The sequence below is a fragment of the Protopterus annectens genome, chromosome 10.part0 (assembly GCF_019279795.1).
Source record: "Protopterus annectens isolate FY-2018-M chromosome 10.part0, PAN1.0, whole genome shotgun sequence".
NCBI lineage: Eukaryota > Metazoa > Chordata > Ceratodontiformes > Protopteridae > Protopterus > Protopterus annectens.
In genome coordinates this window covers 317194218-317222006 of record NC_056744.1, presented here as the reverse complement: position 1 = coordinate 317222006, position 27789 = coordinate 317194218, and the positions used below count along the sequence as shown (strand labels likewise).

Below are 27789 nucleotides of genomic sequence, written 5' to 3'. Positions count from 1 at the left end.
TAATATAAGGTCCCAATAACATCCAAAAAAACAACATAACAGTATTAAAGTATGTTCCATTTAGAAGCACAAGTTGTTAAGCCCAATCATTCGTAGTACGCTCCCAAACACCAAGGCAACCCAATAACGCGCAATGTTAGATAAATACCTTGTATGAGGCAAAATATATGAGAAACCTCAAAAATGTAGCCCAAGGCCCAAATAAACAAGTATAATCCAAAGGCCCGTATTGGGATGGCAAACGCTGTCTTCAGCCACATGTATATCCCAAAGGGTGAACCAACCAAGGACACGCTGGTAAACAAACTGCTTTGAATATCAAATTATCCAACTGATGTTGAGATCTCAAAGCTGAGTACCAAATGTTGAAAATAGTTTTGTATAGAAGATTTCTTCCCGATAATAACAATACTGGACACGAGCCTACAGCATAGCCGAACGACTGAATTCAAACACTATGCCATGCACATAAGCACTGCACGGCCAGATTATACCAATAAAACACTGTTGGCCAGCAGAAACGTGTAACAGCAAAAATATATCAAACAAGGTAATTGCTGATATAAAATTTATTAGAATATAGTCAGACCGGTTTAGGCATTTAAATTTTAGCCTTCATCAGTGACATACAGCAAAAAACTTGAGCACATATCTAATGAATATTTATACAAGTGACTAACCAATGAGATCAATGGTATATTCCTGCATAGGAAACCAAGACTAATGGAAAAACATATATGTAAAAAAGCAGATATATAGAAAAAGCTGGTTTATAAAAACCATATACATATGTGAAAAAACTATATATATGAAAGAGCAATATACGTTATAAACCATATGTATAAAAAGCAATATATGTTAAGAACCATATATATGAAAATATGAAAAACACACAGTGTGTCCATAGGTTCAACACATAACATCCAATGATAAAGTGACCAAAAAGACAGCAAAAGATATAAATATATGATGAATAAAGCATATTGAATAAGTAATACAAATGTTCCCAATAAATATGTGGTTATTGGTGAATAAACAAGATTGTCCAACACATACTGGGAGTTGCACAGGAACCTGAAAAACATAAATAGGTAATATATATATATATAATTATTTTTAATTATTGCTTATTTAGTAACATAAAATATAATCTTGGATGTTGTGTTGAACCTATGGACACACTGTGTGTTTTTCATATTTTCATATATATGGTTCTTAACATATATTGCTTTTTATACATGTGGTTTATAACTTATATTGCTCTTTCATATATATAGTTTTTTCACATATGTATATGGTTTTTATAAACCAGCTTTTTCTATATATCTGCTTTTTTACATATATGTTTTTCCATTAGTCTTGGTTTCCTATGCAGGAATATACCATTGATCTCATTGGTTAGTCACTTGTATAAATATTCATTAGATATGTGCTCAAGTTTTTTGCTGTATGTCACTAATGAAGGCTAAAATTTAAATGCCGAAACCGGTCTGACTATATTCTAATAAATTTTATATCAGCAATTACCTTGTTTGATATATGTTTGCTGTTACACGTTTCTGCTGGCCAACAGTGTTTTATTGGTATAATCCGGCCGTGCAGTGCTTACGTGCATGGCATAGTGTTTGGATTATAAGGAATTACAAGCAACTGTTTTAGAACAGATACAGGATTACAAATATAGTAATTTGAATATAAAACAATTGCTGCTGCATAAAGAAGCTGTATATATTTTAAAATTTAAAACTTTATTTCCTCATGGTTTAAATGAAGATTTTAACTGGAAAATGCTGTTAAATTAACTCTTAGTATTTTACATTAGTTAATTGTTTAATTGTTCTAATTGATTAATTATTGTAGTACATATGTATGTAGTTTTTTTACTTCATTTGTACTCCTTGAAGGCTTAGGCCGAGACGTCAGAGAGCTTGCAATAAATTGTGTTTGGTGGATCCTGCTTTGTTGTTTCTTTAATCTTGCAGAAGATACCTACGCTTCAGGGCAGGCTACATGCACTATCAGTTCTCTGCACTGCCCTTTGGCTTATCTACTGCACCCAGGGTATTCACAAAGTGCCTAGCTCCAGTCATTGCATTTTGCAGGCAAAGAAATATTCAAATATACCCATACCTGGACGATTGTCTAATTCAGGCAGAAAGCCAGGACATACTATTAAATCATCTGGCATTTGCAAAGAAATTGCTAACTTCTCTGGGGTACACCATAAACGAAAAGAAATCACATCTTGTACACTGCCAACAAATTGTATTCCTGGGAGCAAGCTTGAGTGCAACTTCCCAGATGGCCTACCTCACGCCAGAGAAACAAGTTCATTTGACAGCCTACTTCAAACTACTGGCCACAAAGACCCAGCTATCTGCAAGGAAAATACTGCAAGCTCTGGGGTTTATGGCCTCTTGCGTTCTACTAATTCCATATGTAAGACTGCATATGAGGAAACTACAATGGTATCTAAAAGGCCTATGGTGTCAACATTCTCAGGATCTAGAATCAATGATTCCTATCATACCTTGTTTACAGATAGAGTTCCTTTGGTGGACAGAGGCCTGCCACCAAAACAAGGGACTGCCTTTCACTCTACCCCCTGCCGCCCAAACCCTAACAATAGATACATCAGACTATGCATGGGGGCTCACTTGGCAGGGCAGTGCATTCAGGGCAAAAGGAACCCAAGTCAAATGCACCTGCATATCAATCAAAAAGAAATGTTAGCTGTACAGAATGCTCTGACAGCGTTCAAGGACCACATTCTTCCAGGACAATAATTGGTAAAGACGGACAACACCACTGTTATGTGGTACATAAACAAGCAGGGGAGAACCCACTCATACCCTCTCTGCAGACTAGCCATGGCTCTGTGGAACACAGCCTTGAGCTACCAAGTGCACCTACAGGCTCAATTCCTGCCAGGAAAGCTAAATACACTGGCAGACGACCTAAGCAGAAATCTCATGGACCCACACGAGTGGAAAGTGGAACCAAAGATATTCAACATTTTGAGAATCAAATGGGGAAGCCCAGAGATGGACCTGTTTGCCTCCCCCCAGAACTACCATTTGAACAAATTCTGAACAAGGACTCCCCACAAACAAGCTTGGAAAGTGGATGCCCTGTCCTTCACCTGGAAAAACCTATCCGTTTATGCCCTCCCCCTCTGCCTCTCCTCTCCAAAGTGCTACTAAAGATCAAACAGGACAAACCAAGGGCAATACTGATTGCACCAGACTGGCCACGCCAACACTGGTACCCCCTCTTGCGCAGTGTGTCACTGCTGGCACCATGGCACCTGCCTCAGACCCCTGCCCTACTGTCCCAGCAGGAGGGCCAGATTCTGCACCCACAACTTCAAACCCTGAACCTGGTAGCCTGGCTAATTACCTGATCTCTCCGTTACCATCCCTCAGTAAGCAAGTGATGGATGTCATTCTGGAGGCAAGGAGGCATACGACTAGAAAATCCTATGCTGAAAAATGGAAAAGATTCTGTTCCTGGAGCCAAACTCGGGATGGGCACAGCAGCACCCAATTTACCTCATATTCTTCAATACTTAACTGAGATGCTTCACAAAGGCCTTTCCTTTTCTTCCATCAAAATTCATGCCTCAGCCATTTGAGTGCATTACAATACAGAGCCACCCCTCTTCGCTCATCCACTGCTGAAGCAATTTCTCAGAGGGGCCAAAAACTTAAGACCACCCAGGAGAGCCCCTACTCCAGCCTGGGACTTTAAGTTTGTATTTGAAAAGCTCACTCTACCTCCCTTTGAGCCAGCTGCAAATGCCGAGTTGAAATTCCTTTCTTGGAAAACAGACATGTTGTTCATGTTTCACTGTTGCAGTCATTACATTTGGGTAATCTGCTGGCAGGTTGCCCTCAGCCAGCCTGAATTCCAAAGTCTTGGGTCCTGCGTTGGTTGCTGTCTTCTCTTCCATGACATCAGGTTGTCAGGGGTATAAAACATGCAGCTGACGTCATTTTGTCAGTCTTTCTTGCCGCGCGGTGCCCGAGGCAGAAGCAGTTCGCAAGTGCCGGTCGGCCGACTACTGAAATATTCGAGTTTGAGTTTCAGATTCAAAGTCTTCACTAAAGCCAAGTACCTCATTGGGGAAACTTTTTTTTGCTCCTTACTAATGTTAGTAAAAGTTATTAATTGCATTACTTGTGGGAAGCAAATACCTCATAAGGATTTCCATTTATACTGTATTCCTTGCCTAGGCCTTGATTACAACGTGCCTGGCTGTTGGTTTTGTGCTAGATTTAACCAACACACTATTAAGCGTCGGTATATTTTTGCATCAAAGTATTTTGGAAACAGATTTAACTACCCAGAAATGTCGTCGGATTGCAATCCGACTACTGGAGTACATAAAAAGTGCAAGGAAAAGAACCGTGAAAGGCAGTCGAGATCCAAAACCGACAACGAAGCTTCTCCTAAGCCAGTCACCGGTACTCAGTGAGGTGCTTTCGCAGCCCCTGATTCCCTCTACCTTTGAGTCGCAGGCCTGTACCGACACACATGTGGAGTCCAGCATGCCGCAAGATGCTCAAGGCATCTCCCTCGGATGGGTCCAGAGCCACTGAGCAGGCACCAGCTTCTGAGGGTGTATTCAGACCTCAACATTTGCATATCAAACTGACGACAGCTGCCAAGCCAAAGACAAAAGCAACTTCTAAAACTAAAAAACTGATGCATGAGCCACGTGCACAGGCCTCTGTGCCTAAAAAGCAGATGATCAGAATGACTGAAGACCTTATTACCTTGATCAAGGGTACCCATCCCCCTCCAGATAAGAGACCTAGGCAATACACTGACTATGAATCTTCAGATCAGGTTTCTATTTCTTCTGATTCCTCTTCTGATCAGGAATTATCTATACCTCTCTATGAGGATTCTGATGCTGAGGAGTCTATTCCATCTGCATCTCCTCCTGAGGATTATTCGTTTGGAGAAACCTTGCATACTTTGAGGGAGCATTTTCACTGGGAGAGTCAAGACTTCTCAGAATCAAAAAAGAGGCTCAGGGATTTCTTTCTTCTCCCTCAACACAAGCCTTTAACCATTCCCCGTTTTAGACATTGTGGATGATGTGTTTTTGGAGTCAAGCTTGACCCCTGACTCCTTACCTCCGTCTCCCAGTAAGCCTGACAGATACTACAGGGTCCCTGACTCACATAAATTTTTATTTAGAAACCCTGTTGCTGATCCTGAAACTATTTCACTGGGTCCAAAGGGAGTTAAGGCCTCAACAGCAAAAAATCCTACCCCCACTGACAGAGATTCAAGAGCACTAGACAGATGGGGAAAAAAGGTTTATAAATCTGCAACCTTGGCAATCGGGGCCTTAAACTGTCAATTGCATATGCTAAAGTACCAACAACATATTATGGGATTGCTGAAACAGAACATTATGTTGATTTCAGAATGTGCAGAAAGTAAAGAATTACAGGACTTATTGCATGCAGCTGAACAAGTTGGAAAGCATACTTTGCAATGTGGTTTTGATTCCTTAGAGGCCTCCTGCAGGGCCGCAGTTACTGGATCGGTGATTAGGAGGCATGCCTGGTTAAAGGAACAAAATTTGCCTGACCATGTTAAAGCTAAATTGCTAAATGCTCCTTTACAGCACAATTCTCTGTTTGGTATTATGGCAGAAGAGGTTTTAAAGAAAATGGAAGACAAAGGTAAGTCTATGCAAACTGTTAGACTTCTTACAAGTGCAGCCACCAAGATTCAGTAGACACTGGCCTACAAACAATTGGTCCTTTCCTGTGTCAGACAGAACTCAAAGGGGCAAATCCAGATGCCCAAAGGGTTCCAGATACCAGGCGCAAGATTCATGCAGTTCAAAGCAATGGGGCGCTTCTACCTCCAAATCTGTGGGAGATAAAGCGCAAACCTACAGAAAACAATCCCAATGACTTCCCTCTGCCTACACCAAGCACTTATCTTTTGGCAGCACCCATAGGGGGAAAGTTAGCTCTTTTTGCTCAAAATTGGCAGTTAATAACCCAGGACAAGTGGGTACTAAGCATAGTATCACAGGTATACAGATTCCATTTCCACACTCTGCCAATGGCAAATGGTTGGCCAGATCTGCCAAAAAATCAGTGGACAGAGGCACAAAAACAGGTTACGTCCCCTCATGGATATGGGGGCCATTCAGCCAGTACCACAACAGGAAAAAGGACAAGGTTTGTACTCAAGACTGTTCTTGGTACCCAGAAAGGACAAGGCCTTGTGGCCAATACTGGATTTATCGATTTTGAACACATACCTGGACATTCCAAAATTCAAAATGCTGACTTTGCAGCAGCTTCTGCCCATGATGGGCAAGAATGCTTGCTGGTGACACTAGACCTAAAATAGGCATACCTGCATGTCCCAATAAACAATCGTGCAGAAGATACCTCAGATTCAAGGCTGGCTTAATGCATTACCAATTCTTTGCACTGCCCTTTGGCTTATCTACTGCTCCCAGGGTCTTTACAAAGTGCCTGGCACCAGTAATTGCATTTTGCAGACAAAGAAGTATACAAATATATCCTTACTTAGACTGTCTCATTCAAGCAGAGAACAAGGACATTCTTCTTCGACACCTGGTGTTTGTGAAAAGACTTCTAACATGCCTAGGGTACACAATAAACAAAAAGAAATCACAACTTGTACCCTCTCAAAAGATAACATTCCTGGGTGCAAGCTTGAATACAACTGCCCAGATGGCTTACCTCACGCCAGACAAGCAAAGGCAACTGACTACTTACTTCAAACTGGTGGCAACAAAAACCCAGTTATCTGCAAGACAAATTCTGCAGGCTTTGAGCTTCTTGGTATCCTGCATCCTACTGATTCCATATGCAAGACTGCATATGAGGAAACATCAATGGTACCTGAAAAGTTTATGGAGTCAACATTCTCACAGTCTGGGAGCATTGATTCCTCTTATTCCCCTGCCTACAACAGGAGTTTCTATGGTGGGCAAAGGTATGTCACCAAAACATGGGACGGGCCTTCACTCTCCCCCCTGCCAGCCAAACCTTAACAACAGATGCCTCGGATTATGCCTGGGGGGCCCACATGGCAGGAAGGTGCATTCAGGGCATATGGACCCCAAAACAAATGCATCTACACATCAACCAGAAAGAGATGCTAGCTGTTCAAAATGCCCTAACAGCCTTCAAGGACTTACTTTATCCAGGACAACTACTGATAAAGACGGACAACACGACAGCCATGTGGTATATAAACAAACAAGGGGGCACACACTCATACCCCCTTTGCAGATTAGTCATGGCACTGTGGGGGCACAGCTTTGACCTACCAAATACATCTTCAAGCTCAGTTCCTGCCAGGAAAAAAAATACACTGGCAGACAATTTAAGCAGAAACCTTATGAATTCTCACAAGTGGAAACTAAATCCACAAGTCTTCAGCATGATAGCAGAGAAATGGGGGATCCCAGACATAGATCTATTTGCCTCTCCTCAAAATGTTCAATTGAAAAGATTCTGCATAAGGACATATCACAGACAAGCATGGAAAGTGGACACCCTATCCTTCATTTGGAAAAACCTATCAGTTTACGCCTTTTCTCCTCTGCCTCTTCTCCCCAAGGTCCTCCTAAAAGTCAGACAAGAGAAACCAAAGATGATACTAATTGCCTCGGACTGGCCTCACCAGTACTGGTACCCAATCCTAAGGAACTTGTCTCAATACCCAGCTTGGACCTTACCTCAAAAACCTCAACTACTGTCCCAGCAAAACAATCAGATCCTGCACAATTAACTACAGACACTGAACCTGGCAAGCATGGCTGATCATGTAGTTATACAAACAACACCCCTCAGTAAAGCTGTGATGGATGTCATTTTGGAAGCCAGAAGGCCTAGTACTAGAAAATCTTTTGCTGACAAATGGAAGAGATTCTGTGCTTGGAATCAAGCACAAGGAACTAATACAGCAGAACCAAATATTCCTCAGATATTACAATACTTAACTGAGATGCTTGACAAAGGCCTATCTTTCTCATCAATTAAAATCCATGCCTCTGCCATTTCGGCTCATTACAGTACAGAGCCACCAATCTTTTCTCATCCTTTACTCAAGCAGTATCTTAGAGGAGCCAAGATTTTGAGGCCTCCTAGATGATCTCCATTACCTGCATGGGACCTCAATTATGTTTTGGAAAAGCTCACTTTGCTTCCATTTGAACCAGCTGCTACCGCTGATATAAAGTTCTTATCATGGAAAACAGCTCTGCTACTAGCAATTACTTCAGCAAGAACAGTTTCAGAGCTACAGGCCCTCATGGTTGTAGAGCCTTTTATCATTTTTTACCCAGACAGGGTGTCTCTGAGGACAAATCCTTCTTGTATGCCTAAGGTGGTTTCCAGTGTGGCTCTTAACCAAACAATTCATCTGCCAACCTTTTATCCAAATCCGCAGAACAAGGTGGAGAGAATTCTGCATTCCTTGGATGTACACAGACAGCTAAGATTCTACTTGAGCAGGACTAAAGCTCTAAGAAAAACTGAGCAATTACCAGTATCATATGCTGCAGGATCAGAAGGAAAGGGTACTTCAAAGCCGAGAATTTTAAATGGATAAGCCACTGCATCCGTTTCTGCTACATACACCATGGTAAACCTGTGCCCAACAGCATTAGATCTCATTCCACCAGAGCTGCAGCTACTTCAGCAGCCTTTCTCAGAGGAGTACCAACCAAAGACATTCTAGAGGCTGCTACTTGGAGTTCTGTTCACACCTTCACAAAGCATTATCATTTGCCTCTCTACTCTAAGTCCAGGCTTTGCCACTGCAGTTCTGGAGGGCTTTATAGCCACACCTAATGCTGTTTAGCTCCAGCCTCCCAACCATAGCTTTGGGATTCTACCCAAATGTAATGACTGCAACAGTGAAACACGAAGAACATAGTACAGTTGTGTACACTTAGCATAAATGTAGATGTTCGAGTGTATTCACTGTTGCAGTCCAGGTTACCTTCCCACCATCCCCCTGTCTTTCTGGAGTTTCTTTCCTTCTGTATCTTCTACAACCTATGTGGTGCATTTGCTTGTAGATGAAGGTTAAGTTTATATTGATGCTTGTATATATTTATTTATATATATATATATATATATATATATATATATATATTCGTAAAAACACCCTTCCGTAGACCCAAAAGATGAATGAATACACGCACCCTGGAGCTGAAAACGAGTATAGCAACTAACAGTCTCTTAAGAACTCAAAGGAGCACTCAAATATCAAAGAAACAGTTGCTCTAAAATATAAAAACTTCTCAAGCGAACAGTCAGTACAAGCGTTAACTTAGTAACTCAGGCTAAAAGGAAAACAACGTTTCATACCAAAAAAATCAGTACTGTCCGTCCCGAAAGGCAGACCAAAAAGTAATTCCACAATGCTGATTCCACAATGCTAATTCCAAAGATGCGTTAACATCTAGTCAATTCCGTGATATTAGCTCCATAAAACTCACTTACGAGCGAGTCACGAATGATGTTCCAAGACGTAATATGTTGTAGCCGCCAAACACTAAACAACTCACTTCGCGTTACCCTGGTTCCAACGCCAAACACAACCTTTCGGTTCAAATTCAATCAAGTCAATAGCGTATGCTGTAAATTCAAGTATTCCATGCAATACCAAGCATTTAAACTGCTTTTTGGAGAGATGGTAACTGTTTGTCTGAAGAAGCGGGTGTAGTGCCCGCGAAAGCGCTCACAAATAAAGTCATATATTTTTATTCGTGGTTGGTATTGCATGGAATACTTGAATTTACAGCATACGCTATTGACTTGATTGAATTTGAACCGAAAGGTTGTGTTTGGCGTTGGAACCAGGGTAACGCGAAGTGAGTTGTTTAGTGTTTGGCGGCTACAACATATTACGTCTTGGAACATCATTCGTGACTCGCTCGTAAGTGAGTTTTATGGAGCTCATATCACGGAATTGACTAGATGTTAACGCATCTTTGGAATTAGCATTGTGGAATCAGCATTGTGGCATTACTTTTTGGTCTGCCTTTCGGGACGGACAGTACTGATTTCTTGGTATGAAACGTTGTTTTCCTTTTAGCCTGAGTTACTAAGTTAACGCTTGTACTGACTGTTCGTTTGAGAAGTTTTTATATTTTAGAGCAACTGTTTCTTTGACATTTGAGTGCTCCTTTGAGTTCTTAAGAGACTGTTAGTTGCTATACTCGTTTTCAGCTCCAGGGTGCGTGTATTCATATATATATATATATATATATATATATATATATATATATATATATATATATTGGCTACCTTTTTGGGGGCACCTGACAATCGGGGGCAAGAAAAACTATAGAAAATGGTGTCTGCTGCATGTTTTATACCCCTGGCGACCTGACGTCATGGAAGAGAAGACAGCAACCGATGCAAGACCCAAAACTTTGGAATTCAGGCCGACTGAGGGCAACCTGCCAGCAGATTACCCAAATGTAATGACTGCAACAGTGAATACACTCGAACATCTACATTTATGGTAAGTATACACAACTGTACTTTCCTTCTAGCCATCACTTCAGCAAGAAGGGTGTCTGAATTACAAGCCCTCATGGCAGCGGAGCCTTTCATCATCTTTCATGCTGGCAGGGTGTCCCTCAGGACCAATCCCTCCTTCATGCTAAGGTCGTATCCAGTGTGGCCCTTAATCAGTCCATTCTTTTGCCAACCTTCTTTTCTAATCCACAGAACAAAGGGGGAAGAATACTGCACTCCTTGGACGTGCACAGACAACTTAGATTTTACTTGGACAGGACTAAGCCTCTCAGGAAATCTGAACAGCTGCTGGTTGCATTTGCTGCAGAGGGGAAGGCCATTAAGTGGATAGACCATTGCATTCATTTCTGCTATAAGCACCATGGAAAACCTACCCCACAGGGGATAAGAACACATTCAACCAAGGCTGCATCTACCTCTACAGACTTTCTCAGAGATGTCCCTACCAGGGACATCCAAGTAGCTGCTACCTGGAGTTCTGTATATAACTTCACCAAGCATTACCAGTTACCATTTTTTCTCTAAATCCAGAGCTGGCTTTGCCACTGCAGTCTTGCAGGGCCTTATAGCTGGTCCTAATGCTATCTAATTACCTCCTCCCATCCTTAGCTTTGGTAATCTACCCAAATATGATGACTGCAACAGTGAAACACTAAGAACATAGTACAGTTGTGTACACTTACCATAAATGTAGATGTTTGAGTGTATTCACTGTTGCAGTCCGGGTTACCCTCCCTCCAGCCCCCTGACTTTTATTGACTATACCTTTATTCTTATTTACTATGCTTAAAGCTTTTTGGTGTATTCCCTTTTTGTGGGAGGTGTAACCTTGTATATAAATGCTTCCCATTATGGGGGTACCTGACATCTAGTGCAAGAAAAACTGATGTAATGGCATCGGCTGCATGCTTTATACCTCTGACTACCTGACGTCATGGAAGATGAGACAGCAACCGACGCAGGACCCAAGACTTCGATAATCAGGCCGACTGAGGGCTACTGCAAGCAGATAACCCAAATATGATTACTGCAACAGTGAATACACTCAAACATCTACATTTATGGTAAGTGTACACAACTGTTCATTTCTTCTCTTCCTGTTCTGCGAGGTTGTGTTTTTTCTGCAGTATTGTAACCTTTCTCAATCCCACTAATAATTAGTTGTACTACTTGTCCATATCTGTTTACCTGTTGTTGCTGTGAAGGCTGCCAGCTCAGCTAGCTGGAATTTTGTAAATAATTCTATGTTATTGGTGAATAGTAATATGTTTTTTTATGCTTGTCTTACAAATGTAAGTAAACTGTAGAATGTTATGTGATCCTATCTCGCCTACATTCTGACTGATGGGTTCGGAGCCGATCCTCGGCTCCGACTCGGCACGCTTATGCCAAAGAGCGAAGTCTCTTATTGGCTGAGCTTACTATATCCCAGGATGCACCACTACCAGTCCCCCAGATCTCGTTTGCCGCTAACAAGCGAAGACGTGGTCTCGAGCTGGCTGAGCTAAGTAGTGCTTTATTCACTTACTTTCCTGTCAGGAATTTCCTAATTCTTCAACAAAAAGCTGTTTTAACAGCTATATTGTGTTTTTGTGTTTGAGTGAGCATTTTCGGTAAAGTTTTTGTGTAGTGAATGCGTATTTTCTGACCAGAGATCCCCTTTCAGTTTAAGGGCCTTCCCCTGTCAGTCCGTTGTTGTTTTAGTCCCTTTTTATTTAGGGGTTTTTGGACCCCGTTGGTTATTCTTGTCTATTTGTGACAGCCTTTGTTGTAAAAAAAAAAAAAAAAAAAAAAGACGAAGAAATTTTTCTGTCATTGTTAGTGTGTTTGGTTGGCTAGTTACACTAAATTGGCATTATGTCACAGGCTCCTAGGCCTTCAGGATTTAAAAAGTGCACTAAGTGCAGTTTCAAGATGTCAATCACAGATGACCACTCTGTGTGTACTGTTTGGGCGCCAAACATTTGCAGGAGTCCTGCAGCGTGTGCCACGCGTTTTCCTCGAGGGTCCTCCAAGAGAGGAAAAATAAACTTATATTAAAAGGCCTTATTAAACCCTCTTTTGAAGAGGCATTAGCTTCCTCTCCTTCTCCTGCTAAAGAACGGGCCGGCTCCGACCAGTCCGTCGGAACCGACCGCCAAAAGACATAGGCAGGCTTCTCCTTCGGCTCCACGGACTTTGGAGCCGAGGGCGGAACGGTCTGCCTCGATGCCTCCAACCTCGACTCCTCTGGGTTCGGAGCCGACGGCTGGGGCATCGAGAGGCGGGTCACCTTCATCGGCTCCACTGATCTCGGAGCCGATGAAGGTTGTCCGCTCAGACACTTCCTCTTCGGCACCGATGGAAATTGGTTTGGACACTCCTTCGGCGCCGATAATTGTCGAGTCGATTTGGAGCCGGTCCCCTAGTCCCTTGGAACCGTTGGAGAGGCCGACTCGGACCCATTCGGTCTCTTCCAGGTCATCAAGGATGTCAGATTCGGACATAGACAGGGTGCTCCAAAGACTCTTCCAGTCCCCAGTCTTTCAAAAATTTGTTTCGGCTCCGACCCAATTGGCTTCGGAGCCGATAGCCCATTCCATTGCCATTCCTCCTCCGACCGCTTCGGCTCCGTCGGAGCAGGTGCTGATGGAGCCAGTGGAGATCCTAGGGTCGGCTCCGACCCTTACTCCAACCCCGGCCTTCGGGTCCGAGTTTAGCACACGGACTTCTTCGGCCGGACCCGGGAGTGACGTTTCGGGACCAATGCTGTCGGTTCCAAGCCTCCCTCTCGGTGCTTCGGCCGCGGGACTTCCGTCTGCTATCATGGCTCCGGAGACTGGACCCTCCCAGGATTCTGGGGGTCCGGCCTTCAGAGCTATGAGGAGTGCCTTGGCCAAGTCTTCTTCGGCCATCTCTACGGCTTTGCCGGCACCTTCCCTGGGCATGGAGACTGGGTCTTTGGCAGTTCCCCTGTCTCTAGGCAGCGGAGCCCCGGGGCCTGAGGTTACCCCCACTGGGGTTCCCCTCCTCCTGAGGGTCTTTCGAGTTGTCTTCGGAGGAGCCCCCAAGGAAGAGATCGTGCAAGAGGAAGCACGTGGACTCCCCCGATGAGTCTCTTACATCGGACACTGATCTTGATGATGCGGAGGGGTCCCCAAAGTCGTCCTCGGATGATGTCTCATTTGCAGACATTCTAGAGATCCTCAAGCAACGAGGCGGCTGGAATTCCAAACCCCCCTCCGCTGATGAGTCGGTGTTCCTAAAGGCCTTCGGGGCTCAGCCCTCCGCCTCCTGGGTGTCTCCGCCCTTCGACGAGCTCCTGGATTTGGTTTGTCGGAGGGCGTGGGAACATCCAGATACTGTGGAACCAGTGCCTTCTCGCCCTAACAAATTTTTGTCTGCTCCACCCGAGAAGGAGTTCTTAACTAAAGGCGTGGCTGTAGATGCCATGGTGGTGGCATCTGCTACCCAGCAGGACGTGGCAGAGGCTTCAACGTCCGTCCATCCTCCTAATAAGGAGTCTAGGAGCATGGACCGCACGGGAAGCGCACCCTGACTTCAGCGGCCTTTACTCTGAGGTCCCTGAATTATTTGGCACATTTCACCAGACTACAGAGGGATCTGGTCAAGGAGCTCTCAGACTCCTCTCAGGTAACCTACCTGAGCAGCTAGCCCAGTCGGTTAGCTCTCAGTTGGCTATCCTTACCTCGATTTCTAACTCGTCCATGAGGCTCGTTTCATATGCGGCCGAAGGGGCGGGCAGAGCGGCAGGCACAGGCGTGGCTCACGGAGACAAGCCTGGCTCCGTTGTGTCATTTCATGGAGGCCTTCAAGTCTTCCTTTGCCGGCGCTCCCTTTGGTGGGTCCTCTTTGTTTGGCCCCAAGGTAAAAGACCCTCTTACCCGCTGTGGGCAGGTGGGAAAGACTTTATCTGCCAGGAGCACGTTATTCCACTCCCTTTCGGCCTTATCCCAAGGCTAAAAGAGGAGGGAAGATGTGGTTCCGCAAATCACTGAAATTCTTTCCTCAACAGCAGGAAGATTCCCCTTCCAGAGGCAGAGGACGGGGACATTTTTCTGGGAGACGCCGTCCCAGAGGCGGCAGAGGCCCCCGCAACACTGGAGACCGCGAGTCCTTTCGTGGCTCTTCAGCCTCCCACACTCCATGAGGGATTGCCCGGCTGTGCTGCTCCGGAGCCAGTCGGGTGCCGTTTTGCCAAGCACCTAAAAGCCTGGGAGTCTATTACTCAGGACAGATGGGTGCTTCAGATTATTGCCGGAGGTTACACCATTCCCTTCACACACTCACCCCCACCGTCCAAGAAAATCCCGGACCCACCACCCAGTCAAAGGGAAATTGCAGCCGTAGAAGCTTCAAAGCTGCTAGAAAAAGGAGTCATCCAACCGGTCCCCACAGACCAGATCGGATCCGGAAATTACTCCAGGTTCTTTTTAGTGCCAAAAAAGACAGGGGACCTGAGACCCATTTTGGATCTCAGCAAACTAAACCAGTCCGTCATGAAGTCCAAATTTCGAATGGTCACTTTACAATCCATTCTCCCATTGTTGGAGAAAGATGTTTGGATGTGCTCCATAGATCTCAAGGATGCCTATTATCACATACCGATACATCAGGCGTCCAGGAGGTATCTGCGCTTCAGCCTGGGAGACAGTCATTTCCAATTTTGTGCTCTGCCCTTTGGTCTCACCACAGCCCCAGGGTGTTCACCAAGTGTTTGGCAGTAGTGACTGCTCACCTGAGGAGTCTCGGATTCCAAGTGTTTCCCTATCTGGACGACTGGCTCCTGACTGCCACCACCAGGCATCTACTACTAGAGAACCTACAAGCCACCATCTCCTGGGTGCTTCCCTGGGAATTACATTCAACTGGTCAAAGTCTGTCTTGCTGCCTTCTCAGCGCATAAGATTCATAGGAGCAGAGATAGACTCAAAATTAATGCGAATCTTCCTTCCTACCGAAAGGATACAAACATTACAAGATCAAGTCCGAGCCCTGCTTCTAAGATCCAAAGCCCCAGCCAGGATGGTCCTGCAACTTTTAGGTTCAATGTCTGCCACGGTTCTCCTAGTTCCTCTGGCAAGATTGCACATGAGGATTCTTCAGTGGCTGTTATCGACACAATGGTCTTTTCAGGAGCTCCCCTTCAATCATCACATACTGATTGCAGAAACGTGCAAACGGGACCTCCGCTGGTGGCTTCTGCCATCCAATCTGAATCAGGGAAGACCCTTTGTTATACCCACTCCGGTGGCCACCTTGACTACGGATGCCTCCCAGACGGGGTGGGGGGGGCATTGTCTGGGCAGGTCAGTTCAAGGTTCTTGGCTTCCCAACGAAACATCTCTCCATATCAATGTGTTGGAAATGAGGGCTGTACTTCTGTCCTTACAAGCCCTCCACAAGTTTCTCCCTCAAGGCATTATCGCCATCCACACAGACAACATGTCGGTAGTCTGGTATCTAAACAAACAAGGAGGGACCAGATCTTACCCCCTTTGCAGAGAGGCCATGAGGGTGTGGGAATGGGCAGTGGCTACCAAGTGCTTCCTGGTAGCGACCCACATTCCAGGCAAATCCAATGTATTGGCAGACAGACTGAGCAGGACTATTCTCTCTCCTCACGAGTGGTCTCTGAACGAAACAGTAGCGGCTCAGATTTTCAAAGATGGGGATTCCGTGCTGCGACCTGTTTGCAACACCACGAAACACAAAGTGCAAAGGTTTTTTCCTTGACCCCGTCAAGGGGAGACAGCTACGGATGCTCTAGTCCAACCTTGGCCAACAGGACTGCTTTTATGCTTTTCCTCCGATTCCACTCCTCCCCAAAGTCATCCAGAAAGCTTCCCGCTTGGGCTCCACAATGATTTTAATTGCTCAGATTGGCCTCGTCAGGTATGGTTCCCCTACCTACAGAAATATACTCTGGACGGTCCTTGGTTCTTGGACCTAATCCCGGACCTTCTGATTCATCAGTCGGGACAACAGCACCAGTCCCTTCACACTTTGAAATTAACAGCTTGGCTCCTCCACTTCCGACTATAGTCAGGAATCACACCTTGGACCCGGAAGTTATTCACATTTTATCTTCAGCCCACAAACCCACCACTAAGAAGTTGTATCACAGTAAGTGGAAGAGGTTTGATATCTGGGCTCAACTCAGAGGATTAGACCCTATTACCGCCCCGATACCAGAGGTCTTGAAATTTTTGACATCCTTGTTTAACCAAGGATCTTCAGTCTCTACTATTAAAGTCCAATTAGCAGCCATCTCCAAATTTCACGATTCCACAGACCCACCGTTGATGAGCAGCAGATTATGTAAAACTTTCATGAAAGGTGCTGTGCTTTTAAGACCCCCAGTTTTTCATCCTGCGCCTCCGTGGGATCTTGATTTGGTACTTCGTGCCTTAACATCTTCCCCCTTTGAACCGGCTGCTACATGTGAGTTGAAATATCTGTCTTGGAAAACTGCCTTCTTAATTGCAATTACCTCTGCAAGAAGAGTTTCAGAACTTCAAGCCCTATCTATCAAACCACCGTACTTGATTTTTCACAAGGATAGAGTATCACTTAGACCTAATCCATCCTTTGTCCCAAAAGTTTGCTCTAATCTCTGTCTCCAACAATCTTTAGAGCTACCAGTTTTCTTTCCAAAATTTTCAAACAAAGCGGAATACACCTTCCATACGTTGGATGTTCACAGGCAATTGCGCTTCTATCTAGATCGGACTCAGCAAATTCGGAAAACAGATCAATTGTTTGTGTCCTTTTCAGATAATAAATTGGGTAAATCCATCACTAAAGCTACTATTGCCAAATGGATCAGAGATTGCATAACTCAAGCTTATTCCTCTTCAAATAAGCAACTTACAACATCTGTCAAAGCTCACTCTACTAGAGCTATGGCTACCTCTATTGCATTCCATTCCAAGCTCGCTATTTCTGAAATTTGTGCTGCGGCTACTTGGTCCAACCCGCACACTTTCATTTCCCACTATAAATTGGATGTGGCATCTAAAGGACGAGCATCATTTGTTTCCACGGTACTCAGGAGTGTTTTCCAGTGAGCCACCCAGGATTTAGGTGCTAGGGACGCTGTCCCATCAGTCAGAATGTAGGCGAGATAGGATCACATAACATCTTTTAGTTATGTACTCACCATAACTTCAGATGTTTGGGATCCATCTCGCCTACATTCCTAATACCCACCCTCCTTCCCCCTGCCTTGGAGATCAGAAGAGATTGAACGGTTTGGGTTCTACTGTTTTTCATCTTGTATCATCTGTCAATGTTATATAAGCAGTGCATGCGTGTGTGCATGTATGCGGACAAACTAGATCTGGGGGACTGGTAGTGGTGCATCCTGGGATATAGTAAGCTCAGCCAATAAGAGACTTCGCTCTTTGGCATAAGCGTGCCGAGTCGGAGCCGAGGATCGGCTCCGAACCCATCAGTCAGAATGTAGGCGAGATGGATCCCAAACATCTGAAGTTATGGTGAGTACATAACTAAAAGTTATGTGCTGATCTTCAAAAATGTAACCACAGTGCACCCTGCTGGAGAAGAGCAGAAATGTATATGGACTATATGCCTATGCCAGTGTATGTTTTCATGGTAGAAGTTAGAACATACTAAGTTAACTTGCAGACTCTGAGAAAATAAGTGCAGAGTTTTATGATGTGCTCTGAAGTTAGTTAATACAGCAAAGAAACAGAATGTCTACAGCTAGAAATTCTTTCTGTTGTCTGGAAACAGAAATAATTACAGGTTTCCAAGGTAAAAGTGTTTAACAGTTTTAAAATTTCCAGTTCTAGGCAAAACTTCTCAGAGATAAGTATTTTTAACACAGATGTGTTATGTTTTAAGTTCCTGTTAGCCTGGGAACTAAAGGCAGAGGTGACAGGAATGATGTAATCTGAGATAACCCAGCAGAAATGTTTGATAATAATTTAAGAACTGTTTCAGAGAGAATGTCTGTGCATTTTTTATCTTGTCTTGGATCTGAACACTTCCATCTTCAGTACTTCTCATCTGTATTTGCTTTCCTCTGTAAGTAAGACTAAGGTTACACTGATTTCTCTTAGATATAGATAGGCATACAGTAAAGATTAGTTTACATGTTTTCTGTATTTATTTGAGACTGTCCTGCAAAGTCTGTTGTCACTGTATTGAGTTATTCAATATTGTCTTTTATTATTAAATATAGTTAAACCTTTTAATTGTGGCTAGTTTGTTTAGAGATATTTAAGCTCTTAGAGTGCTTGCATATGTATTTGGTGACACTGTACAGGCCACTCTTAAATAGCCTTAAAAGTTTGGTCACACTTACCATTTGGATAATAGTAGCATTACATAGTAGAATTGGTCACCTTTTGGGAAGGGCCTTATAGTAGCTGATAAGTAGTGGTTGGTGGCAGTGATTTCTCCCTTATAGTATGGCAGAAGGGGGCATAGCTAGTAAACCTGTGCCAGCCTTGCCCAGGAGTGTCTGTGTATTTGTATATAAATGAAATCTCAGTGTGTGTGTGTGTGTGTGTGTGTGTGTGTGTGTGTGTGTGTGTGTGTGTGTGTCAGCATACTTGGGCAGGGACACAAAGCACTGGTTGGACAGAAAGGGTGCTGGAGGTTTTGGCTTGACCACTCGGCTGAGATCTTAACCCTAGAGCTGTGCCATTGGGGAGTCTTATTGGGGATCTGGAGAGAGAGGGAGGGAGAAACCAGCCCCAGACTGACTGTGATCTGTGTGTGCTCTTAAGGGAAATTTTAGTTTACTGCGTGTGTATTTGTCATCCTCCCAATGTGCATGTCCCTCGTTGGTGTTAGTGGTGAGGATTAATGCTCCTTGATTACTAGGCTATTGCAGGGGCATCACAGTTTCAACCATGTTTTAAACTCCTTTTTTCATTTCGTCTCACTAGCTGTCTTTTCCAAAGTAATGACTGTCTTCACAAATAACTCTCAAATTATGCCCCCATCCATTCCTTAAATTCCTCTCTTTTAGTAGGAAAGAACTATTGTCTCATTTTTTGCATTATTAGCCTGCATGTTCATTTAAGTTGCTATTGGTGTATGATCTGATATAGTTATTGGATGGGTCTCAAGACTTTCAATTAAAAACACATGTTCTTGTGAAATATAATTTCTGTTCAGTCTAGCACAGTTGTTGTATCTTGAGGAATATTATGTACATTATGGCTTCCTGCTGCTGAATTCAAATCTTCCACACCACCAAATACACTCGTACTTCTACATAAATTTACCCTCTTTTGTTATATTTGCCCATTTAGATCCCACCAATACAGCCTCTCCTTTAAAATAATATTCCCTACTAAAAGCTGCTTATTAATCCCCAAATTCTGCTAATCTCCATAGTAAATTAGGTGGAATAAAAATGTGCTAGCGTAATCCTTTCCCCCTGCCAGCAGTGCCTTACTACCACCAGTCTACCATTATTATCTTTTTTCTTATTCTATCACAACTGGGGCCCTGCTCAAAACCAGCATTGTTGTTCTCCTTTTCCATTGTCCCTGATATTCCACTAGATGTCCACCTTGAATTCCTTTTTTTTTTTTTTTGCCAAATGCATATGCTCATTTTTATAGAAATATGACTGCTGTAGCATTGTGGTTTGCACCCTAGACTTCTTAATATAATTCAATACTCTTGTTTTTTTCCTGCCAGTAAGACCATTCAATGTCAATGCTGAAAGAAGCAGGCATTTTGATAAAAAGCTGCCGCTCCCACATATTATTCATGGCAAATTTTTTAAAGTATGTTTGTTTTGCAGCTCACATGTGCACAATAATGACTAACAGGTTGTTTTTGTATGTAGTTGCTTCTTTTTGTTTCTATTTGAGCCCATGTCTCATTTTTCCAGACGTTTTGCTTCACTAAAAACACTAAAGGGGAAAAAACTAAACACATTTCCCATAAAAAAGTTCCTTGCTCACAGAATGTTATACATTTCCCAAAAAGAAGTCTGCCACTCAAAAGAGGAGCAGTTCTACAAAACTGACTGCTGCCGCCACGTATATTACTTATTCTAAAGTTAAGGTTACTCATTCTAATGTGTATGTCAGAGTCTATGTTCCCTCCTTACCAGATTTTACTGTCTGTTTGCATCTTATCTATTTTCCCTCCCTGATTTGCAAAACAAGTTGCATGTTTTCAGTAAACATTAACTTTTATCCTTAAGAAAAAGAACACTGGCTACCGTTAAGTAAATAAACTGTGCATTATTTATATTTAATGCATTAATGTGTCAAGGCTGCATGGAAAGCAATTACATATATGACACTTCACTTAACACCATTTCAAACTCACTGAACTGTTTTCCAGTATCCCTTTAAAAGCGAATTACATTGTATATTGAATATTTCAGTAATTACGCACTATTTAGGCCGGTAGTGTTTAATTGCCTGCACTTCATAGGTTCATAGGTGTGTACTAGGCTAATGGCCCTGGGGCTTTTACAAGCCTAACCATAGGATTACCCTGGCATAGTGCCACCCGACCTTAGTTCCCAGTGCCTCTGTCTAGTAGAGCCACTGGAGTTATCTCCGGGGTGAATTTTCTGTTTCCAATCCACTCATCAAGATTTCTCTTAAAAAGGGTCAGCGAGGTGCTCTGCTTGACATGTATGGGAAGTCTGTCCCATAGCATGGGTAGTCTCTGGGTTATGAACCTGTCCTGCCAGCATGTTCTGTTAATTGCGGTAATGAGGTTGAGGTCTCTGGAGCGTGTGGTGCGGAGGGATTGGGATTTCTTTAGATGCAGCATTTCTAACAGAGCTGGGTCAGACATGGCTTTGCAAGTCCAGCAGAGATTGCCTGTAAGTAGGCGATATGAAACAGAGAATAGTTGGAGTTTTTTTAGTCTGTCCATATAGGACAAGTGTTTAAGGCCTAGGATCCTCTTTGTGAGGTAGTTTTGCGGCCTCTCCAGTTGTTGCAGGTGTCTAGTGAGGTACATGCCAAATGGGGCATTGTACTCGATGATTGGCCTAATGAGGGAAGAGTAGAGGGAGACAATGACCTCTTTCTTCCTGGATGCAAAATCCTTAGTAATGAGATGTGCCACATAGAAGGACTTTCTGATCACAGTAGCAATGTGATCAAAAGAGAGGTTGCTGTCAACCTGTGTTCCCAGATCTCTTATAACGCCTTCTGTGTTCAGTGGACTACCATCAATGTGGTAATTCATGGGAACAGAGTTTTTCGCAAAGGGGATGATGACACATTTTTTGGCATTGAGCTTAAGGCCATGGTTCCTGACACCAGTCGTCTATCTCAGTGAGGCCATTCTGTAGGATGTCAGCATCACTTGGGGAGTTAATAATAGCTCCTAACCTGCTATCATCTCCAAACTTTGTAAGCCAGAGTCCCTTCGTGTTGGCCTGGACTTCAGAGAAGTAGATACCAAACAGGACAGGACCCAGGACCAAACCCTGTGGGACTCCACTCGTGACTACTCAGTAGTCTGTCTGGGAGTCAGCTACTGTCACACTGTGGGTTCTATCTGTGAGCCAGTTTGCAACCCACCTAGTGATATAGAGATTGATGCCAAGCATAGTGAGTTTTTCTGTGATTCATTAGTGGGGAATGGTATCAGAAGCCTTGACCAGATCAAGGTAGGCTGTATGAACCACCTTGCCTTCATCCACAGCTCTGGTGACTGACTCAAAGAAGTCGACCAAGTTGAGTAGGCATGATCTACCCTTCACAAAACCAAACTGTGTGGGATCCAGAGTTTGGAGATTCCCTGTATCCTTGTTTATTAGGTCCATGATGATGCATTCCATAGCTTTGCATATCAGACTCATCAGGCTAATGGGGCAATAGTTCCTAGGGTCTGTAGTCGCTCCTCCTTTGTGGAAAGGGATGGCTGTAGCAGTGTGCCATTCGGTATGGACAAAACCTGAGGTGAGGCTGTGATTTAACAGGGCACACAGGTGAGGTGCCAGTTCACTCTGTAGCTCATGTAGAACACAACCAGGGATATTGTCAGGTCCCATAGAAGCTGTATTCTTGGCCTTGGACAGTGCTGTTTTAACCTTTGCAACAGTAATACTGGGTGCCTGGCAATCTTCTGGTATTGTGATTGGCCCTTTGAGGAGGGAGAGGAGTAAAGTTGGCACTAAATTTGTCGGCCAGTATACTGGCAATATCTGTTGTCTTGGTATAGAAGGTACCTTTGTGCAGTAGCTCAGAGCAAATCTGGGTATTGCCATGGAGATTCTTTATATAACTATAGAAGGCCTTGTGGTTGTCTTTATTATCTGCTGCAAATCTGTTTTCATAGCTAGCTTTAGAGGATTTGATGAGGGATCTCAACTTTTTGTTGAGGCTGATAAGGGAGTTTTTCCAGTCTTGGGACTTCACCTTATTGCACATCAGTTTCCTCCTTCTGTTACAGAGTTTGCTTATGGCAGGTGACCACCAGATTGGCTTCCTTTTTTTGGAGGAGTGTATCTTGGTTCTATTGGGTATGGTGAGATCCATGCATTTGTGTACATGTTCGTACAGTGCATTGGTGTATGATTCTGCAGTCACACAACTATTCTTCATTAGCTTGGGTGCCGTGATGTTAGCCACCTCTGTTTTTAGGGGCCCAAAGGTAGCTTTAGAGAAGTTTTTCATGGTGGTTACCTTTGCGGGGGGAGTGGGTGGGATGTGGATTTCCAAGGTGATCAGTTTGTGGTTGGATTTAACCAGGGAGTAGCTGACTATTGGTGTAGAGCAACGGTCGCCCATGTTACTGATGACCAGATCAAAGATATTGCTACTCTAGTGGGGGTAAGAACTCACTGGTCCAGGACATTGGAATTAATGAACTCCAGGAGACACCTGGCAAGTGTATTGGTACATGAGTGGTTTACCCAGTTAATGGAGGGATAGATGAAGTTGTCTAGTAAGAGAGTTTTAGGTTGGACCCTAATATTCTCCAGGGTGCTTAGGAACATGAAGTGCGAGTCTTGGGACATGATTGGGGACCTATAGCAGGCAATGACCCGAATCGCTGTCTTAACCAATGTTAGCTGCACCTGAAGTATCTCTGATACGTTATGTTTGGAGGTGTGTGCATCCTTTATGAATATGGAAACACCACCGCCTTTGGAGCTTTGGTCCAAGTTCTGGGGCCGAAAGGTGTGGAATGAGTTGTAGCGTGGTAGTGCAGGGGTGCTTTCTGCTGCCTTGAACCATGTCTCTATTACAGCACAAATGTTGATGTTCTCCATTTTAAGGAGTGCTTCGAGTGAGTGCATTTTGAGATTTAGACTTCTAATGTTGAGCAGCATGACCCTCAGATTGCTGACTGCTTTGCTTTGGCTAAAAGCAACTGATAATGGGAGGAAAAGAGCTAATTTGCAAATGCAAGAAAAAATACCATTTTCATGTTTTAATCATTTTCTCTCATTTATCAAGTATTTTTCCTGAACAAAAATCGTTAGAAATTCAAATAAGAATATAAATCTAGGAATCTACCTTTGTAAACACGTGAAATTATATATTTTAATTTTATATATAATATAATCAATACACATTTGCATTCCCCCAGCAACCCAAGATCACAACATTAACTTGCTTCTTTCCAGCCTTTCTTATCTTGTTAAATTACAACTAAGAAAAATGACTTTCTTGCTTTAATGATAATAGCATTTTAGCAGCATTAATAAAATTCTCATCTTATATTTAAGATGCATACCCCTTACTGCATAGGACCTACTTTACAAAATAGATTGCATTTTACATTAGGAAGGTTTAATTATTAATGTGAACAAAATGGATTTACTTATTTACTACTTTAGTCCCTTCCGTGTCCTCCTAAACATTAATGGCGTAAAGTAGAGTTTATGCTTTACATTGCAGTCAGCAGCAAATCCTCAGTCTGTTTCATGTACATCATCTTATAGAACCACAGTTCACATGTCTAACCTACATCTAGTAGGATTGATGCTGTATAGTTTTCCCACTTACTCATAAATTTCCCATTAACTTATTTGTTCATTTCAAATTGTTGCTGGTCTTCTTCCTTATCTCAGTTTCCCAACACCAGTCTGTGGTTTGAGTCCCAGATAATACCCCTGATTCTTCTAGTTGGCTCCTGAGCTTTTTTTTCTGTAACTTAAGCATTTGTTTTTGAAACAATGAAACATTTCACTGGCAAAGTCTCTGTATGGGCTTTCTCATTGTCAGTGTATAGAGAAGCAGAGTCCACTTCAGCTTGAGGCTCATTCTTTGTTGTTTGAACTTGTTTTAATTATTTCCTTCACATGCTATCCTGCAGGCATCCTTTTAAACTACAGGAAAAATATATTTTTAAGATAGTTAATGTAACCAGTGTGTGTGACATGATGTGCTTCATCGAGCGTAACCTGAGTACATACAATAGAAGTGTTCCATTCGCTGGCTGGGAAGAGGGTACGCAACTGGAGGGCCTATCAAGGAGGGTCTTTTTCCACAGATAGCTGATGTGGAAAAAGACATAGCTGTGATTTTGTGGTAAGGACATATCTGTTTTTATTTATGAAGCATTTCCTTATTTTTTTATGCAGATGAAATTTGAAGTGTGGGCTTCAGTCTCCCCCTTTGCTTAATGTGGCTATCCAGTTGCTAAATGCATTTGGTAAATTTAATAAAAATGTATTATGCAGAAGACTAAATTGCCTTGAAATTAGGGTGTTTAAAAGCGCAATCTGTCTTTTTTTCTGTAGGTAGAATTTGTAAAAGAGTTCTGCTCGAGTGAGACAGAAAACCTGGTCCTCTGGCAACATATTTCCATCAAAGCACTGACTCCTGCACTCAGAAAGCAAGTGATGCAGGATATCATTACGGGTGTGACTACTCAGTGCTCCACATGGTTCAACAGTGGCTGCTGCTTGCAAGAACTGGAGCTAGTGGTAAGAAATGCCATTTTTCAGAAAGGAAAAAAAATCTTTCTACGTTACAGTGCCTCTGTAGCTCATGTCTTTACTATGAGTGTATAATTAAGGCTATTCACTGGTATGTGCTGCAACTTTGACTCTTATGATGTAAGGTAGCTTTTAAGTAAACTTCTGCAAGTTTTTTTTTAGAAGCTGTTGTGTGGTAAGTACTGCTCTTTGCTGTTCCTCATGCACAGTCTATTTTAGACCTTTGTCTATCCTGCTGATGCACTGGGATGGCTTACTTGTCTCTTTTAGTTGTTTGTTTATCTCTGGTGCACTGGAATGATTTACTTGTTCTAAGTCTATTAGCCCCTTTATTATGGTTCTGCAGCACATATTTCTTCCAAGAAGTGAGCACAGTTAATTAGAGCTTGAGCTATGCTGCTTGTGTTAAATACTAATTTCTCTAGCTCGGTGTAGTCCGCTTGTGTGTGTGCACATAGTCAGAAGAGCATGAGTTTGTATCCCATTGTCAGCAATCACGTTTAATGGAGAACAAAAATGTGTGTCCCCATGGTCTAGTGGTAAGGCGTTGGCCTCTGAGCAGTGGATATGTGAGTTTGAAACTGTTGATCCCAAACTTTGGGGTGGGAGGTTGCCATAATGGTTAATGTTTACTTTATAGACACAAGGTACAGGGTTTGGTTCCTCACCTAGGGTAATTGGCTAGGCTTAAAATGGCCCATAAGGGCAATTAGCCTAGTATGAAACTATGATAGAAAAAAAGGAGACACACTGAGCAGAATCCAGGCAGACTGTTGGTATATTTGTTGAATTTTGTAATAAATGCTAAACACTTCTGTCTGCTTTAACAAACTTCATCAGACCAGCTAATAAAAAGTTGTGATCTTGAACAAAATAAACAAGTATAGAAGAAAAATGGACAGGGTAATAAGTTATTTACATAAACCAGTGATTTCAAGAGCAGTGGTTAGCATTGCCGCCTCACAGCAAGAGGTTCTCCGGTTCGATCCCCGGCTGGGGTGCCTTCTGTGTGGAGTCTGCATGTCCTCCCTGTGGTCGCGTGGGTTTCCTCCGGGTGCTCCGGTTTCCTCCCACATCCCAAAGACATGCTGCAGGTGGATTGGACACTCTAAATTGGCCCTAGGTGTGCGTGTGAGTGTGCCTTCTGTGGAAGGTTGGGCGCTGGGCTGGCAACTCGACACCGTAAAACTCCACTGCCATTCAATGTGCGGACAAGGTGATCCGCTGTGGCGACCCCTGACCGGGAAAAAGCCGAAAGAAGAAGAAGAAGTAATTATATGGAATACAAGAGTCCATCATTCACTGACAAATGAAAGGTCAGTAGTTGCTTGCAATGCATAGAGAGAGAGAGATGCACCTTTTGGTGACTCTTTCGTGCAGGTATAACAGATGGTCTTTTTTTACCTTCATCCATCTGCATTGACCATTTTTTCCAGCCCTGTCTGTGTATTCCCTGCTGTGAGGGAACCTCTCATTTGATCTGGTGTTGCATGTGCTAGCTTATATAAATACCAACATTTGGAGCACCATGTTTAGTTGTTCTTGCCATTTTTAAATTGATAGTGGTTTCTCAGTGTCCTTTGAATGATTTCATAGACTTTCTTTGGTCATTTCATCCTTTTTCAGAATCATTCATTGTTATTTGTTCTGCTGTTGTAATAGAATATAATGAAAAGCTTTTCTGATTGACATTGAATTTCTGAACTTTAGTCATGCCATAAAGTAACACATTTGTGAATTACAATCACCTAGGGAGAAAACTAACAAACAAGTCAGTCTTCTCCCTTACCAAAAAAAAGTCAGCAGGCTGAACCAGAGATGAATCTTAAGAAAACAAGGAAGAAACAGGATAAATCATCAAAACATTTGTGGACTGCAGTCAGAAGGGCCTTCAGCCTGCATTCTTCCCACCAGCAGATCAGTCACTGTGTGATTTCTGAGTTTTATTATTTTGGGTTTTACTTTCAGTTTGATGCCACTTTTGTCATGTACATCATCAGAGAACAACTTTGTGAAACAGGAGTTTTAACCCACCCTTTAAGATGTTTTCTGTGGAACTAGAATGCAACTGGAATTACAAATTTTCATCAACGTGCAGTGATTTATAATGTATTTCTTCAACTTTTTAAACAATTATGTCCTGTTCTGATTGCATAAAGATGTTTCCGTGTTTTTTTGTCTGTTTGTTTTTATTCATTAAATTTTCATGATAACTTAGCCATTATTTCTCTGATATCTTTGTGGCTAGAAAATTATGCCACAGAAAGGCCATTCGGTATATCTGTATTACCTTGGTCCTGCATGGAC

At 43.0% G+C, this 27789-nt stretch overlaps 1 protein-coding gene across 1 annotated transcript in view; it reads left to right on the top strand.

Moving 5' to 3' along the window:
* CCHR10.PART0H1orf112 (chromosome chr10.part0 C1orf112 homolog) overlaps positions 1–27789 on the top strand; it is a 2885111-nt gene that overhangs the window by 1737596 nt on the left and 1119726 nt on the right. Inside the window, exon 18 of the mRNA XM_044086752.1 lies at positions 25285–25470. Coding sequence (XP_043942687.1) covers positions 25285–25470 — 186 coding nt within the window. The remainder of the gene's footprint in view (positions 1–25284; positions 25471–27789) is intronic.